This window comes from Rhea pennata, chromosome 1 (assembly GCF_028389875.1).
Source record: "Rhea pennata isolate bPtePen1 chromosome 1, bPtePen1.pri, whole genome shotgun sequence".
NCBI lineage: Eukaryota > Metazoa > Chordata > Aves > Rheiformes > Rheidae > Rhea > Rhea pennata.
This window is the reverse complement of record NC_084663.1, coordinates 106,459,159-106,477,762: the sequence shown is the minus strand read 5'-3', so window position 1 is coordinate 106,477,762 and position 18,604 is coordinate 106,459,159. Positions and strand designations below refer to the sequence as shown.

The following is an 18,604-nucleotide window of genomic DNA, read 5'->3' as shown; positions in this document are numbered from 1 at the left end:
GTGCCCAGGGATCCATCCTCATCGAACATTTCATAATTTACTCCTGGGCCAGAGATAAATTGTAAAATTTGACTGATGAGTGCTGATTTCAAGTGCATCCAAGCAAAAAAGCTCTGGATCTTGCGTGCTGGCCAAGTCTTAAACAAGTAGCGGTGAAAGGCTGTGGGATAACAGATCTTGAAAAAGTGCTAGCCTGTACATCTGTACGCTTTACACCTGTAAAGGAGTTAAGACTATGGGAATACAAACCTTCAAGGTGGCACAACGGTGAGGTTGGACCCTTGCAATCTGAATGCAACATGAAATAGGAGCTGGAAAAGCCATAGCTGAATTCTTCTTTATATGCCATCACTGTGCAGGAAGGAGAAATTGTCTTTCCATGGATAGAGAGAACTTTCTAGCCTTGCAAGACAGGCAGAAGCACACCCACTGCTACAACCTACACAGAGACTCTGAGACAGCCTTAACTCTGCTGTTTTCATGTTTGTTTTACTGGTCTTCATGTAGTTTGCTTTAATTCATTCATTCATTACATAAGAGAAACATCTACACTGAAGAAATATTCTGCCATTCTCACTAGACTGTTCCTGACCATGACAAATTCCTGATTTTCAGATGTGCTAATATTCTTCAGTGTTAAGGCTACTGGACAGTACTTTTACAGTACAAGCTAAGAAAAAAATATAAACACATATGTGCTTATCCTCCTCAGAGTTTATTTGCATGTAATTTTATATAGATCACTATAACGTAAATACAGCATCTAATTATGTTGCTTTTTATTTCACTACAAAGAAAGTATCATTTAACAAAAATGATAATCAGTTCCAGTTGTTACAACAGTTCAGTGTATTTCTTTTAAAATATCAGTGTATTGGAATGCTTTTCTTAGCCCACTACCAAACAATATTCAAAGTGATAGAGAGGAAAATTAACTGTGATAGTGTTCTATTCCAATATAGAATTCAGACTGGGGATGTTCATAAAGTCCTTTCAGTGTGAAGCCTTTCAAAAGACTAATTTCAATGCTATATTATACCATCGTACTTCTGATTTTGTTTAAATGTAAACTGTATTAAAATACAAGTATTTATTCCAAGAACTGTGAAAAGATTTTCAGGGTTGACACAAGTATTCAGTAATCTGCAGTGGCCCACAGAAGAAAATGAGTAAAAGCATGACTTGAAATTGGTTACGGACCTCTTCCTCTTTGGCTATATTAAAGACAGAAAACAGAATTGTACAAAACAAGAATCATTCATTTTAGAACAAAACCAAATATGCTTTAAAATATGTGGAGCAAATTAAAACATTTCTCTTTAATTTGGTATGAACTCTACAGAATACTCTGTAATACATTTTCAAACATACAGGATCTTATTCTTCACAAAAAAAAAAAAAACTTCCTAGCTTTATTAAAGACCCCATTTGAAAAATCTTAGCAGCACTCCAATTAACTACCTGAAACTTAGAGGAAAAAAAAGAAAAAATATCTTAGTTTCATTACTACATTTTGAGACTACTTCTTCATGATAAGCGATGTTTCAGAAGTTATAAAAGTGCAAGAACATCATGTTCCAAGGTGAATGGCAGCTTCTGAAAATGGTGAAATCAGTATTACAAGGTCTCAATATTATTGAAATAAGTGAAAAGGGTGGGAAGGGGACTTTAAGAACATCTCCTAGCATTGTATCACTGTAGTATGAACAAAATCCTCTTAATGAGCATCTTAGAGGTCTACAAAAAATAGTCAGGTGCCTTTTTCAGCTGTAGCAAGCAATTTGACAAGCAGCAAATAAGCAGTACACAACAGCATCAACAGGTCCTAGTCACTCAACCTACCCATTTGGCTGTTTATCATTTTTGTGAATCCTCTCATCCATTTGGATATACATTTTTAATTACATGTTGGACTTCACTGAAGAAGAGGAGCCCAAAATGAGGTCCCACAAACCTTAAGGTTACCTTTTAGCCAAGAACTTGTTATTATTATTTTTTTTTTTTTTTACAAAAAATACTTTTAACAAGAGGCATTGATATATAATGAACATTTGAATTCTTCATCAAAATGATAGAGGCTTACAAGAAATTATAAATATCAGAGAGCAGGACCAACCACTCCCGATAAAGATCTGTAAGCAACAATTTAAGAATGCCAGCTGCTCTGCAATGTCTTAAGTAGAATTTTGTAATCTCAGAGCTATAAAGATGTATTTTTCTTTCTATCTCTTTCATAAAGTTTTCTCAAAATAGGTTCTAGCAACTTGAGAGCTCTGAAATTATATGTGAATATTAATCCTATATTTTAAACATCTAATACTACTATATTTAGTTTCAGAAAGCTTCCTTAGAACAGCTTTTTAATACTTTGCACTGGTACAGTATATCAGCACTTCTTCTATGGCTTGCTTCTTCAGCGAAGAATATCCATATCTTCAGTTTAGGATATCCATATTCTGAAGCACAATAGCCACTCTGCTGGGAATGTACACCTAATAAAAAGATAACAAGAACAAGAATAGCTGAAAAGAACCATGAACCTCACCAGATATAAGTTCTAAATAAGATAATGAAAAACACACACACAATATCTTAGCTCTTTAAATTTATCATTTGTGCAATGTGTCATTGCTATTAATCACATTTAAAGTGTGATTGAGTGCTCAGTCCCCAGCACTTGAGTTATATAAAATGACCCCAAAGTTATAAGCTTAAAAACAACTTAATTAACTTAATTGCAGTCTTTCCTCTTTTCTCTTCTTCTCCCTCTCGTATGGTGATATATTTTAAAGTGGATACCACTAGAGGGCCTCATATGATTTACAATGTCCAATTAAAAAAAAAAAAAAAAAAACTAGAGGACTTCTAGGTCAATAGACGCACAATAAAAGACAAACTTTTACGACAGCATTTGAACACTCTTCTGCAGTTGCCCCAAGATCCATGACGTCATTTCATGCAGGTAAGTTCCAGCAATATGACACAGCAATGCATTCTTCCCATGCCTGACGTTTATGGAGTTTCAGTATCCAAACAATAAATTCACTCTCAAATACAGACATAGATTCAAAATAACCACTACATTATTGCCTTTTTCTTTACTCTTTTTACCTAATTACCATGAAAAAGATCACATATAATCAAAAGACTTCTCATAGATAATAAAAGAGCCCACGAGAATTTTACACAACATTCCTTCCATATTAAAGTCACAATCTGAAAACAAAACTGGTATGTACTACCAACCAATTACCTTGATATACGGTATTCCATCAATTGTCAAGTGTAAGAACATGTTTTCTGAATAAGTCAATAAAAATACAATTATAAAAGGTAACAAGATTGAAGATTATTGGCTTCATTTTGACAACATCCTCTTTTAGACTATCCACTATCCCTTTAGAATGTCTAATATTCCTCAATTTCAACTATGTTATCTGCAAACTATAGTCCGATGGCATGAAAGGCCTTCATAGTCTGCAGAACAGAATAAACTGAAAGAGCAAAAGAGCTTTAGGAAAAGGAGAAAAGAACAGCTGATCTTCACTGAACCAGAGAGAGGCATGTCTAATGCTCTTTAAAAGACAGGAAATATAATGATTTCTCCTAAGGTTTCAGTGATAAATAGCTGCTACAAATTTGTGCAGAGGAGGAAATACTTAATCAAATTAACTGACTCAGAATGTCTAAATAAATGAGAGATTTCAAAATTGCGAATTGAGAAATTCAGTGTTCTGGATTTATACGATGAAGTTGAAAAGGGAAGAGAAGGAAATAGGAATAATTTTTCTAAGAAAGTATGTAAGAAGCTACTACAGTTGTAATAAAAAAAATAAAATACAAGATATAATACTTAATAATAAGTCAAATCTTAGAAGTAACAAATTAGCCTAGTTCCTTCAAAGTCAATTTACACCAGCTGAGAATCTGGGAGCAGTTTGGAAGCACTCTACCAGTTCATTGAGGATGAGAATCTCAGAATTGTTTTTTAGCACTATTTCAGAATTTGTGTGAAGTACTGTATTTCAACTAATTAGAACTAGGTTTTCTGTTTTTCATGAAGACACGTAAGGCCCCAATAACTGCTAGTGTATTATTTTAGGCATTTCTTTTTTTGGCTGGGCAAATTGAATGCTAGTTTTAATGCCTACTGATTTGGTGCTTTTTAAATAAATCTTAGAAGAGCCAAATTTGACATTATCTCCTAATCTTATCAATTAATATCATTAATCAGTGTAACCACCTTTAAAACTTAACTGTAAGAACAGCAAAAATTTATAGCATGAATATTGAATAGCTACCATTTTAAATTAAGTATTCATTCCACTGCTGTAACAATGCACTTAGAAGGAAAAAGTAGTATGCAAATAAAGTAATAGACATCTCCTATTACAAATTCAATAGGACTTGTTTTTCAAAAAGTCTGAAGTACTACTGTGCATGTATTGTGTGTGTTTCTCCTCACCCCTCTTTTAAGCAGCAAGATCATTTGGGAGAGGAGATGGGAGAGAAAGTGACCAAAGACTGCTCGTGTTTTGCGGTGTGAGATGAAATATGGAAGATTATCTACGACTCAGCGGTTCTTAGCTTTCTGCTTTCTCACTTCCACTTCCTCCTATTCTGACACCTTTAATCCCTGTGCTCAAATTTTACACTCCAATATTGTCTTCTTTACATCCTCCTATGATATATTTATACACATTGATAAGATCCTCCCCAATAGTTTTCTCTTCTCCAGGCCGAAAAGTCCCAGCTCTTGCAGTCTCTCCTCATATGAGATGCTCCAGGCCCTTAAATCACCTCTGTGACTCATTGCTGGATGAGTAAATCCATGTCTCTCTTGCACTGGAGAGCTCAGCACTGGACCAAGCACTCCAGTCTTACCGTGTTGAGGAGAGGGGAAGAATCATCTCTCAATGCTGTGCCAAATGCAGTTCAGGATACTGTTGGGTCTTCATTCCTACAAGGATGTCCAAGTTCACCTTCTCTGCAAAGCTGCTCTCTAGCTGGTCAGCCCCCCAGCCTGTACATGATTATTTTGCTCTTCCCTTTGCAACATCTGGTGTATCAGTCAGTATCAGTTCTCCCTTGTATCATCTGCAAACTTGCTGAATGCATTATTCTTTTTCCTTCACCATTTCTCACCTGAACTACCACTTTTGTAATGAGAGATCACAAATTTATTTCTATTTATTTCCTGTTTTTTCTGATTTCCTCCTAGCCATAGATCCCATATACTCCTGCCCTATGCCCCTCTCCTCTGCCCCACTTGAGGGCCATCATGCTTGCTGATATTGCTGAACTTCTTCAAAAGCCTGGCAGTAGCAGTGTACTAAGTAGCCTGTGCTCCAGCCAGGTACGGAAAACAAAACCCAATCTTTTAAAGTAACCTTTATAAATTCTTACATTATAATTGGCCTGCTGTGACTAGTGAAGTACTAAGTCACAGAAAATAAGAGGAACAAGCACTAGGCCTTTCACAGCTTTTCCATGCATTCTGAAGCTGGGAAGATACTGGAAATATGCCAATGCCATAAAGTGCTACTGGAGAAATATTTGCTTCTTAAGATGGGCTAAAATTATTGTACTAGACCTGTAGTATCAAGTGAAGAACTTTCACAGACAGGCAACTCAGAGTGTACCTGTAGGGTCTGTTCCTCTACTTGCGCTTCAGGCTTGACAGACTAACCAGTGCTGTTCTTGAGCTAGACTGAGCAGTAAGTTCGATATTCAATTCACATTTATAAACACATGCTGACATGAAGATCTCCTCTAGCAATTTCCACAAACAGGATCCTTCCTTACTTCTCTGTTTGGCCAGATGACTGCATCACCTGTAGGCAGCTGATTATTGAGTCTCAGCACAATATGCCTTTTGTACATCCAACTGCAATGTAACACTCTTGAGAATACAATTACTATCCCTTAGGAAATACAATCTAGTAGAGAATGCAACTATTATAGCACAGGCTATCACGAAAATATTGTCTTCCATTTTACTTACTATCTTCTACCAATTAATGAGTTCATACCTTCAGATCATTCAATAGTTTACAAAGTCCTTCACAGATTTTCTGAAGTTCCTGGATGAACAATTGTCCTGTAAAAATTAACTCTCTGCAGAACGTCTGCATTTGTAATGAAGACATACTCTTAAAAGCAGATCTAAGGATAGGGGCAAAGCATATAACGCATGTGCAGCTTTATTGTTTGTTAATCCAACTATAAGCTACATTGTTTGCCTTTGTGGGAATATGGTTTGTGAAGGAAATTGTTGGTGCTTTTGGGGATGTAGGGTGATGCTAACAGATGGATATCTGCCTCTAGTTTTGGCTTTAACACAGCAGGCATAAATTACTTTAAAATCCTTGTAAGTCTCTCCTTTGAGGAGGGAAATGGAAGAGAAAATTACGTAACAAACATTAGCTGTGCTTTGAAAGGAACTCAGTGATGAAGAATGGTAACATAATATACTTAATGTTCTTATCAAGTGAGTCTATCTTTCATTCCTCAGTATAGGTGATCCCCTTTCTGACAAATTAGTAACTAAAGATGTCTTGAACTCAAACAGTTCTACAAAGTTGGAATGTAAGCTTGAATAACACAAAGACTAAGTTAAGAATAATAAGAGGTGTAGATTTAGGGAAAAAAATAAAAGAATGTAGTATGCAAAATAATTACAAACTTCTACTCCCTTGATATGCCTCTAGACTATTTCTTCACTGGTAATTTTCTACAGTCTTACCAGATGTTGAATCCTTGCTTCAGACAGTTTAATAACAAGTCATAGCATATATGGCATTCTGTTCTCTGCTCATGCAACATTTTTTTTAAGCTATGTCACTCACTACCAAAATGTCATGAATCCATTAGTTATGGGATAAGTTGAAAGGAAGCATCTTATTGTATATTTGAGTTCAGTCATTTTCAAATACACAGAAAGATAATTCCTAACTGAAAGCAGGTAAACCATGCCTTAAATAGTGGCAATGAATCTATTTAATCAAAGTCTCTATCTGAATGAAGAACTCTGATTTTTTTAAAATAATATTTTAATCCATTACTTTGATTCATATTGAAACACATACAAGTATTCAGTATTATAAATGTGCAAAAGCATCAAATAAAGGCTAGCATCCTCTGACACAGAAGCATGAATGCCTCTATTGCATCACTCAGTTCGGTCTTTAAATACTGAAAAAGGTAACTATAGTTCTTTTTGCATTTTCTAAGTAAGCCATCATGGATCTTTTAAGTCTTTAAATTATTTGGGTCCATGTTATAATAAACATTTTTAAAGGTAATTCCAACACACTGAAATACACTAATGAAGATAATTCTGACATTTTATAATAGGTCTGTGACTCTAGACAAACTCCATTCCACTCAACATGGCTTCAAACTTAGCAAGATGTCTCTGGATTCAGCTGCTACAATTCAATCCATCAAGGCCTGCCTGCTCCTCACCCCAATTCAGTGACCTCTACAATTTCCTAAGGATACACTGTGTCTCATCATTCCTGTTGCTGCTGAAGACACTGAACAGTATCAGACCCAGCAGCAACACATGGAGCCTTTGATTACCCAAGCAGCTGCCCAGTCACCTAACATTCAGTGTTTCTAGCCCATACTTCCTCAGCTCCCAGATTAACAGTGTTAGAGGACAAACCTGAAAGTCTTACTGCAATCAATACGGTAACCTCATGCACATAGCCAGTCATTTCATCATAGAAAGCAACTGGTTTCACCAGGCATGATTTGCCTTTGCTAAATCTGTGCTGACTCTTTCTGACAGACCTTCTTATACCTTACCTGCTTAGATAAGGATTCCAAGAGGATGTGATCCTTGACCTCTCCAGTGACTGAGGCAGTGACAGATCCCTTGCCTCCACCCCCCAGAAAAGAAAAAAAAAATCCCTTCTTAAAAAAATAACTCAAAACACAGATTAACATAATGCTAACCTTCTGATCACTATGATTTTTCACAGATGATAGTCAGCAGCCTTTCAATCACATCACTGAAATCTTTCAAAATCCGTCTGGCCCCATGAATTTGAAAGCATTCAGTCTCTTTAAGGTATTTCTAACTCTTTTTTCCTTACTCTTTTTTTTTTTTTTTTTTGTAATTAAGTTAATTAAAAAGCTTTGTATTCTTATTGTTTTGTTGAGCTATATGTTCTTGTAATACTTTACATAGAAGAAACAGGTTATTGGCTATTATAGGTGAATGCTGAGTTTCATTTAAAATTATAAAAATCAAAACTATGTAAGAAGTGATAACTGATTTGTCTTCAAGGGATGTTCTAAGAAAAAGAGCAAGATCATAAACAGAATTTAATGTAAAAGTGTATTACACTAGTTTTTATCCCTTAACCTCCATTTAGTTATTTATGCTACAGAAATGTAAGAAAGAGGATGAAGAGAGTAAAACAATTGGTGATTTTCCAGGCAAGTTAGTTCAGTACAAATAGTTTAGCAGCAACATTTCCCACCCTAAGATCAACTCACTAAGCATCAAGAGACCCAGATACTGAGACAGGCCTCCTGGAAACCCTTCTTAAATTGCTCTTAAATTGCTTACCTTCTTGTGCTCTAATTCCCCTTTTCAAAAAACAGCAACACCAACAGCAACACCATCACAAAAGCTAGGTATTCATAAGACATAACCAAAAATGGCATTTCTGATATTTTTCTCTTCCTTGCTGAAGAGGGTTGTCAGGAGTTTATTCTTGTCCTCCGTTTCCTTTCATGTGCTGTCTCCAAATTATATAATTTCGATTACTGCCTTCACTTCTATTGATCTCTGCTCTTCTAACCTGCTTCTTTCTGATCAGAAGTTTTATCCTGTTCTCATTCACCATTTCATCAGCTTTACTTGATGAACATGGACAGAAGTGAAAACGCTATTTTCTCTAGTATTCTATATTTTGGTTTATAGTTCAGCTTCTTGACTATCATTCAATAGTATCATCCACTGAATCTCTCTTCTCTTCCAAGCCTCCTGTATTCACTTGAAAAGCCCTTCCAGGCTCTTTCTCCCCCCTAGAGTACTTAGGATTATACAATAATTCTGGTTGAAAAGGGCTTCAGGAGATCCTTCTGCTCAAAACAGTGTCAGCGATGAGATCAGACCAGGTTACTCAGGATTTTAGATATCTCAATAAATTAACCCTTTGCTAGCTACACCAATTGTTCCATTTTCTCCAAGATGTCACACAAAAACACTGCTATTTTAGGAAGCCATGAAGACACCAGTAAGAGACACACATACAGCAAGACTCGTAAGGCCTTCACAATGGAGAGAGTGGAAAATGGGAAAGGGAGAACACCAGATCTATGATAGAGTCAGGCTGACTCAGCTGTGAATGAAGTTTTTGATTAAGTTAATTTTCAGAGGTTTAGTCAACAAACTATCATCAAGATTCTTTGTATTCCCAATGGAGTATTCATCAGAAATAAAGTGAAATATTTGCAAGTTGAATTCACAAGGCAGATGGGCTAGCTGAAGACAACAGAGGGTAGAAATGTTGATTATAAGTCAAATAGATACAAAATATGTTTTTTGTTATCTTCTTTTTAACTTTTTCATACTGCTTGTCCATTTAAACTATGAGGTAGTTTCACAGTTTAAAGCAAAGAAAATCTAATACAGATCAAGGCTTCTGGCACTAATGCAGTATATCCACTTTAATACAGAATTAATACATTTTTACAGTCATTCTCTTTTCCACCTACATGCATGGTGTCCCATTAAGACCATACTGTATTCACAGGGGCTATCTCAAAAATAGTGTAAAGTAATAAGTACTACTATATGCCAGGAACACACACGTCCATGCTTTGTAGTCATACAAATGCTTATTTCTTATATTTGTCCACTGTAAACATCCAGCTAATTTCCACAAACAAGAGATTAGAAAAGCTAATAAGAATTTCTCTTTAAAATAAAACTAAATACTTACGAGTAGTTTTGTGTCTAACTAAATACACAATGTACTTGTGAACAACAATAGTTATAAGAGGAAACTCACCTTAGATACCTTGGAAGATCACAATACATAGCACTCTCCAACTATGTATAAAAAAAACCCAACAAGCAGGAAGTTCTACAGCTGACAATTGCTGTAGAATTTTCAGAACTGTCAGAACTTGATTCAGTGTCAAGTGCAAGCACCAACTGAAATTAGCTGAAGCTGCAATGAACCACTCTCCATCCCACTTGCAGGGGTTGGGGAATTAATAAAATAAAAAATAAAATAAAAATAAAATAAAAATAAAATAAAAATAAAATAAAAATAAAATAAAAATAAAATAAAAATAAAATAAAAATAAAATAAAAATAAAATAAAAATAAAATAAAAATAAAATAAAAATAAAATAAAAATAAAATAAAAATAAAATAAAAATAAAATAAAAAATCATTTCAATGTCATTTTGCAGCAGATGGAAGAAATACTGGAACTTAGAGCTAGATCAGGCACTACAGAAAAATATCTGACAGTGCAAATTGCTGGTAGATGCAGAAGGCAACGTCAAGAGTCTGTGCCAACATTTTCTTAAACTTTTAATTAAAAGTGAAGGCCTTAGACAATCTCATGTCTCTGCATCACTACTAATTGTCAGACACTGACACTATTTTGAGAATATAATTAGGCATCAATGAATAGATACACAGTTACTTTCCCTTCCTGCTTATAATTTATGTAAAACCTCAGACATTTTCGATTTCATTTTGTTAAATACTGCATATGACAAAGAAGGTATGCTTAAAATCACGTGAAATTCTGCCTCCATTTATTTTTCAATTTACAGCTGTAAGACATGAACATGCAGAAAACCATTTCTCAGATTGCCTTGCTTCGTTTCTGCAAAAGCACTTCAAAAACTGCACTGTATCTCAACATTTCCCTTGTTATCTTCTACATACCTTTTCTGCAGGTTAAGGAAAACTACAGCAACAACAGAAAAACCCTAATAAAAAAAGGTGGGTTAAAAAATAAGACAGGAGGAAGGAAAATGGCCAACAAAAACCTTTGGAAGCATTCCATTTTTTTTTTTTTTTTTCAATGATCAATGGATATGAAGAGAAGAGTTTATAAACCTTAATCCTCAGAAAGTAAAAATAATAAAAGATCTTGATAATATTTAAAACTTATCCCATTTCCTTGGTTAAAACAGCTTTCCAACAGCAAACATTCTTTATGTGTGCGCACATCAGGGGGACAGACAGTTAAAGACTACATCAGACTCTTAAAATTCAATACACAAATCCTGATGATGGAAGTTGTTCAAATTAGTATTTTCAAACCTAAGGGTCACTAAAAGCTTTTAGAACATTTCAGTCTGTGGGAATATTTTAACTTGTCAATATACTCAAGGAAGCAGGAAGTTGCACTTTGACATTGAGTATCATATATTAAGGCTAAGGTTAAAAAAAAACAACCCAGTAATAAGGATATTCTTAAAATAAACTATATAATTTCAGCTTCATTTGGTGTGAGGACATTGTCAGTATAGGCCAAAAATAAGGAACCTGAAAAAGATCACCATCTGAGGGGAGGGAAATCCAACACCTAGTTATTTTTTAAAAACTAATTTGAAACAACTAAAGAAAAATAAAATATTACATGTCTCAGTAATCTGCATGCTAATTTGCCAATGATATAACATAGTCTGCAATATTCCACTTAGGCTGCTTATTACTTGGAATATATAGAACAAAAAGTACTGTGGAGAAAAGTGTAAATTGTATCTGTCTACATATCTAGTTACAGTCAAAGATCTATGTTTCTGTCTATAATTATAATGACATTTGACACTTTTGATGTTGAACTTTTGATGGTGTACAAAACATCAAAACTACTGTTTTCATACAAACACTTAGTTCTGGTGTACTACAAAAATATGAAAATGACCAAAACACAGACTGATTTCTAACTACATTTTACAGTAAAATTCAGTCAAATCACAAGCCTTAAAAAAAATGGAGAAAAAAATTAAGAATTATGTGAGTAATTAAAGTTTTTTTTTCCTCCCTAAAATCAAAGTTTAATGTCCAAGTATAATGACCAAATAAAGTACCAATAAAAGGCTTTGTACGTAAAGGGGTAGCAGGGTATATGACAGCAGCTGAAATGTGTCTGTGGCATTTAACTTCTAACTAGAAAAGAAACAGGCAAAACTAACAGTTTAAAAAAACATTCAAAAACCACGTAACAAAAATCCTTCAGAAAAGACTATTAAGAGAACACTATGGAAGAGATAAGCAGAAATAAAACTGAGGTAAAGAGATTCTATTTTTATAGAAGAAAAAGGTTAACATCTTGATTTTATAAAGTTTGATTATGTAGCAAATTACGTACATTTAGATATGGGTTAACAATCCAGAACAGAGCAAGCAGTGAAATGCAAAAAAATAGATTATTTAAATCAGTAATTACAATGGACATTTTTTGTGGATTTATATACGGAACTGTCAAGGTACTGCTGCTGATTTTGAAATCTAACCCTTTAAATCATTACTGAACAGAACATGTATCATCTGTTCATCAGCAAAATTTTACAGTGAAGTGGTTAATACTGCTTATAAAGCTTACCCTTGATTCAGTTTTCTTTGCTCCAAGTATTTTATATTTTCCTTTGTCTCATCCTGCAATATCACTTTGAATGTTTATTAGGTGATGTTTTTAAAATGAATCACGTCACATTTAATCTTCTATTTTTACAATGTATTTTTTACACTATTTAAGTTTGACCTGAGCAGCAGAATTATTATCGCATGTGATTTCATTCTGTCACAGACCTCTGGGCATTTTAGCTGATAACATTTGCCAACACTTTCACACAAAATCTTATGTAATCATTAAAAATATTTCTTACTAGTTTTGTGGTGAAGGGGATCTAAAGATTTTGAAATGAAAAACTTGAGTCTCATGCATTACCTAAGGTGAATAAGATAATGATAGAGGGGAAAAAAAACAGGAACAGTGTGAGTTGATTGGGGTGAAGCCATAGACCTTTTAAAAGAAATTGGAGGGGAAGACATCTACTTGGATTTTATAAAAACTCAACTAATTCTAGAGCAACTCCCAAGCATGACTAGATTATCTAAGAGATGGGATCTAAATTGCTATTTATGCTAGTTTTATTGTAAAACAGCAACTGAAGGTGTTTACTGTAACTTTTGTTCTTTCTCACTTGGAGTTCTATTTTGTTGAGTTTGGTCTGGTTTTCCAGAACTTTTCCCAATTACTTTTGCTTGGTGTCCTTTATACTGGCATTTTACCTCTATGTAGTGCTTGTGGCATCTTCTGGGTTGTTGACTGAAGCTGCTCTGTGAATTGGACTGCTGAAGGATATAAAACAAAAAATTAATGTGACTCATGTCCTTGGTTTTCTTCCTGACCCAGAAGCGCCATTGCCATGCCACAGCTTATGCTACAAAAGCGCATTTGCTGCTTTGCTTACTTGTCACATGCTTCATCTTCCACATGCTCTTAGCAAATTGCATCTTCATATTTTGTCACATTTTTTCTGTCTTGAATCACTTGCACTCATCATCTAAGAGTCCAAATGTAAAGTATACATTCCAAATTACAGTTAATTAGCTTGCAAAAGTTATTAAGTTAGTGACTGGAGAGCATCTGCCACTAAAACAAGGTATTTGAATTGGACACATGAAGCAAAATTCTGGAAGCATTAACCTGCTATGCATCCTTCAAAAATGAACTCCCTTGGAGCCTCAGTTTCTTTGTGTGCAAATAGGCATAAATACTTACGAAGAATATGAAGTGTTCCCGGGATCTTTTTACAGGAAGAATGATGAAAACAAACGATTTTTTTTTCAGGTAATGATGCAGTTTTAAAACAAACCAAGAAAATAAATGCCACTACTCTGAATACAAGGCAATAGGCTGAGTGTGGGGGGTGTGTAAAAGAGAGAAAGAGCTTGCAAGTTACAGTAGGTTTCTGGAGCACAGCTCTCGGGAGAAGACAGGACACTAGAACTTGGATTTCTCCACTCTGTCATAGGAGAGCTATGGCACAGACCAGTGCACATATGCCATGTTTGTATTCTTTTACATTATAAATGTAACTTATTTACAGGAGTGTATATGCATATAAACATATATACATCTCACTTATGCCCTCACCTATACGTGTTTGTATTTTAGATACAGAAGTCTAGTCAGCAATATAAGCCTTCTCAGAACCTTTCCTGTGAACTTTGTCTTAATCTATATCATTTACTTCCACAGAAGAGAGGAAAATTATTCATGGCTTTTGTGAAGCTTAGTTTCTGTCGAGCTCATGAACGTTAGTAGAAGTTAATAAACAGATACACATTTTATATGTGTGTGTGTGTGTATTTATATATATATATATATATATATATAAATACACACACATACATATATACGTACACACACACAGAGACCTTTTTTATAACACATACACATAAAATGGGAAAGTTACAGATACATAAATTGTTAACTGTGATAAATGATTATGATTTCAAGAGCAACGATGAAAGCTAATTTTTGTTAGTTATCACCTCAGCTAACAGAAATTGTATGCAAGGATATGCCTCCCATTTTATATCTAAAGTGAATTGTAGGAAAGCCTTTATTCATAATTTATACCAGTTTAGGACTGGAAACTCTTGAAATTATTGATGGGAATAGAGTAAGTCTGTTCTGCCTTGTAAAGTTTTTCTGTAAACTGAGTAGGAAGAAAGCCTGTTGGCAAATGCGTGATTTGATGCAACTCATGTTTGTGTATTTAAGCAAATGATTTTAGAAAAGCTTTGAAAATATCAATTTCTACAGAGCTTTAATCACAAAGCAAGCATGAAGATGGAATTTCTCAGATATGAAAATAAAGTAAATGAATGATGATATTCAAAATGACAATTCCAAAGCACATTAGAAGTATTTCATGCATATTTGCTGGCAAGGAATGTTTTGTATGTCAAACACTTTATTCTACAAAAGTGCATTTAAATTTAAATGTAATGTTAAAAGAAAAAACAGTGAACATTATAGGTCATAAATAAATCATAAAATTGTCATCTCCACTCTATTTATACAAAAGCTAATTTTGAGAAAATAAAAAAGATAACAGCAATGTACCTAGAATGCCTCCATATTTGTCCAAAGAAAGTTTAGAAGTTATTTAAAATGAAAGTAGAAAAACAAAAACCAAACAAAAAAACCCCACCCTTACTTACCATAAGTGAATTATGCCGATAATTGTGAGGATATTCTTCAGAGAAGTATTCTGTACTGTGGTCCAGTCTTTGATGTCCTCCATATTCTGGAGTATCAGAATCCAGAAGGATTTTATACTTGAAAGGATACTGTTAAGGAACTATGCCAGATTACTGTTAAATGGGAAATAAAACAGTAAAACTGAAACACTGCTGCAACATATTTCATACTAATATAAGTAGTTTAAAGGAAAAATAGAAAAAAAAATAATCTAACAAAAGTGCTATTTGTGGAATGATAGTCCAGCACAATTAAGAGGCTTGTGGAAGAGAAGATGAAAATTTCTACTGAAATTTTGAGAAGGTTGAGAAGGTGGAGAGGACAGGGGAAAAAAAAAAAAAAAAAAAAAAAACACACACACACACACAAAAAACATGGTCTACTGAGTATTCATAAAGAAATTATTCCAGATAGTGTACTCTGGTTTGAGTATCAAATACTTGTCACAGATTAAATGCATCTACATAAAATTAAGAACACTGGGTCTCCTGTATTATACATAACAGCCATATTGTGCAAACTTCTTCAGTGGCAGGTTCCCCATCAATTTAGAAAGTCTGGTCACAACTGAGCAAGACTGGAAATGTAAACAAAGGTAGCTAGACATGTACAAAATACTAAGTCATCTTGATGGTTTCATTTCCATTCTTTCATAACCTGTTTTACAAATAGGATCAGGCACTGTTTAGTTTAGATTTTATTGCACAATAAAATGTTTGAGCACCCATGGCTCTGGTTCTTTGGTATTTTCCACACAGGCACCCAGACCATGCGCATACATGCATATATTTATTTGCTTCTTCACTCCATATGTAAATGAACTCTCATTCTCTCACTACATTCCTCAATTTCTGAACAGAATAGCTAATAAGTATTCCATTTTTATCCCTTGCTGCCATTTCTTGACTTAAAAGAGAGATATAGTTCTGACAATACAAATGGGACAAAGCTAAAGCACAGATCAAAAGGGATCAAAAACTGTGATAAAACACTGCTACTTCATGTCTATATATAGAAATTTTTAGAAAATGAACTTAGGCTAGAAAGAAAGGAAGACAGGGACAGCAAACATGCAAAAACTTTTCAAAAGCTTTTGATCTTTTAAACAGACTTGGGAGCAGCTGGCTATCCTGAACCAGCTATAGTAATAGTGGCATGACTTCACACTTAATCCAGCTAGAAATTATAAGGCTATGACAAGATTAAACCTACTTATTTCCATTACACATGGATCAAAAGATTTACACACAAAAGTAATAGCCAAGGTACACCTAGATGCTTTGTTTGGGGTGTTCGGGAAAAGTTTGTTCCCATGAAGTCTTTTAGAATATTTCCTAAAGCAAGTCTTCCACAGAAGTAGCTATTGTATGCTGCCATAGCTGTACCTAGTACAAGAAGCCTGTATCTCATTAATTAATTTCATGTATTTAGTTATTGTTCAAAATGTATTAGTAAAATCCATACATAAAGCAAGAGTTACTTAACTAGGACATTTGACATTGTTTAAGAATGCAGAAGAAAAGCTCCCCCACTAATATTCATTGTTGATTTTTGTAGAAAGAGATGCTTCAGCACTCCCGCAACAACAAGAGCAAGTTTTCACCCTCCACATGAGATCTTACACTATGCAATGTGGGGTGAGGATGGGATATGACAACCTTTTCAAACAGGGAGAAACGTAGAAATAAAATACATTTTCTTAGAGGAAAGTTAAAAGGTTTTGCATCAATTTTGACCCAGCACTCTAACTCAGAAACAGTTATTACAAGGAGGCTTTCTTCCTTGAAATACTACTTATATCATAATAGATTAAAATGAAAAAAAAAATCACTAATAGTCCTAAGTAACACCAAAGTGCTGAAAAATTCTATTATTATTGAAGACATTGAATTCAAAGGTATCTTACACTGTTCAAAAAAGAATTAAGAAATAACCTCCCTCCCAAAAAAACAGAAGAAAACATGTTAAATTTAAAATAAACAGGAAAATTCCTAAATCAATATGTATTGCTTAGATGTTCTTTTAGTAGTTAAAAAAAAAATATGCTCTTAGAAGCAGCATGTTTTCAGATTTTACCTCTTATGAAATCATGAATAACTTAGAAATAGTGGTACGTGGGTATATAAGTAAAATACTGGAGCTAACATTCCTTTAATATTAAAATGCAGTGACTGATAACAGCATTGACCACTTGTTCTCTCTCCATTCTTAGGCAGAAATAAGTTATTCAATTTCCATATGTTAGTGCCTATTTGCTAATGCCCTTGCCCAAAAGATAGGGGTGAAATATTTGGGAGTTTAAGTATAATTTACCAAAGTTTTTAATATGCATTCATTTAGCAACTGAAGTGAGATTTGTAAGCATGGCCCATGAAAACCAGAGCCAACCCCACCAGATGCTGATTATTACACTGCTTCTTAGTACAGTTAGTTTATATAGCTACACATGCAGTAATGGTATAAATAAAAATAAAATAACCCTTTAATAAGTTGGATATATTTTGAAAATCCAACCTTCAAATTACAGAAAATTTTTTTCACTTGACTTGAATTTTGACTTTCGATCTTCATCCAAGTACTGTATTAGCATTTCTTCTTAGTCTTGTTTTAGCTACTGGCGTATACAATAAGCAGCCCACTTTTGAAAGGGTTCAGCGTTTTAACAGCTGTATTCACAGTGGTCAGGCATTTATCAGCTAAATACACAAGTCCTTCCAACTTTGCTCATCCAAAAAAGTCAGGAGAAGACAACAATGCAGAAGAGTACAAATTACTAAGGGGCTACCCTTATGAATTGTGGATTAGAAACCTACCATTAACACAGCAAGACCTCCTTGTACTACTTTAATGTAGAGAATTAAACACAAAAATATTTTCTCCTGTTTTTTCAGCACTCCTGCAATTCAACATTAAAAACTACACGAGGCAAAAATGAGGTTCACAGACATAAGTTTCATGCTCTAATTGAAGTTTTCATAGTTATCAATCACGAGCAGAAGTTCCAATGCCCTTACATGCAACAGTGAGATATTTATTATTCAAAATTATTTTTTTCTGTACTCCGGTACAACCAAAGGTCCAGATATATTACATATCACATAATTTTCTCTATGTGAATTTGTCTCGGCAGACAGACTTGGGAACTCACTGCATTCCTCAGATAGGTGCATGTGCGTGTGTGCATTTGTTCACCTTGAAGAGACAACCCAGGGCTATTCTAAGAAAATATGAAAATGGAACAGCTTCTGCTTAGGGGAGCTCATAGAATGAGTTAATTCACCACTTCTTCCTTCAAAACTAAAATTGATTGCACACAGAATCAGAGAGATTACAGA

The 18,604-nt window shown here is 34.3% G+C and overlaps 1 protein-coding gene across 2 annotated transcripts in view; it reads right to left on the bottom strand.

The window, feature by feature from the left end:
- Window positions 1–696: 696 nt before the first annotated feature.
- The window catches only part of GBE1 (1,4-alpha-glucan branching enzyme 1), a 149,027-nt gene continuing 131,119 nt past the window's right edge, over window positions 697–18,604 (bottom strand). Inside the window, exons 15-17 of one of the 2 annotated variants that reach the window (XM_062597651.1) lie at window positions 15,230–15,349; window positions 13,286–13,348; window positions 697–2,492 (exon numbers count right to left, since the gene is read on the bottom strand). In XM_062597651.1, the coding sequence (XP_062453635.1) occupies window positions 2,436–2,492; window positions 13,286–13,348; window positions 15,230–15,349 (240 nt within the window). In that variant the 3' untranslated portion in view covers window positions 697–2,435. The remainder of the gene's footprint in view (window positions 2,493–13,285; window positions 13,349–15,229; window positions 15,350–18,604) is intronic. The other variant, XM_062597661.1, reaches the window with a different exon arrangement.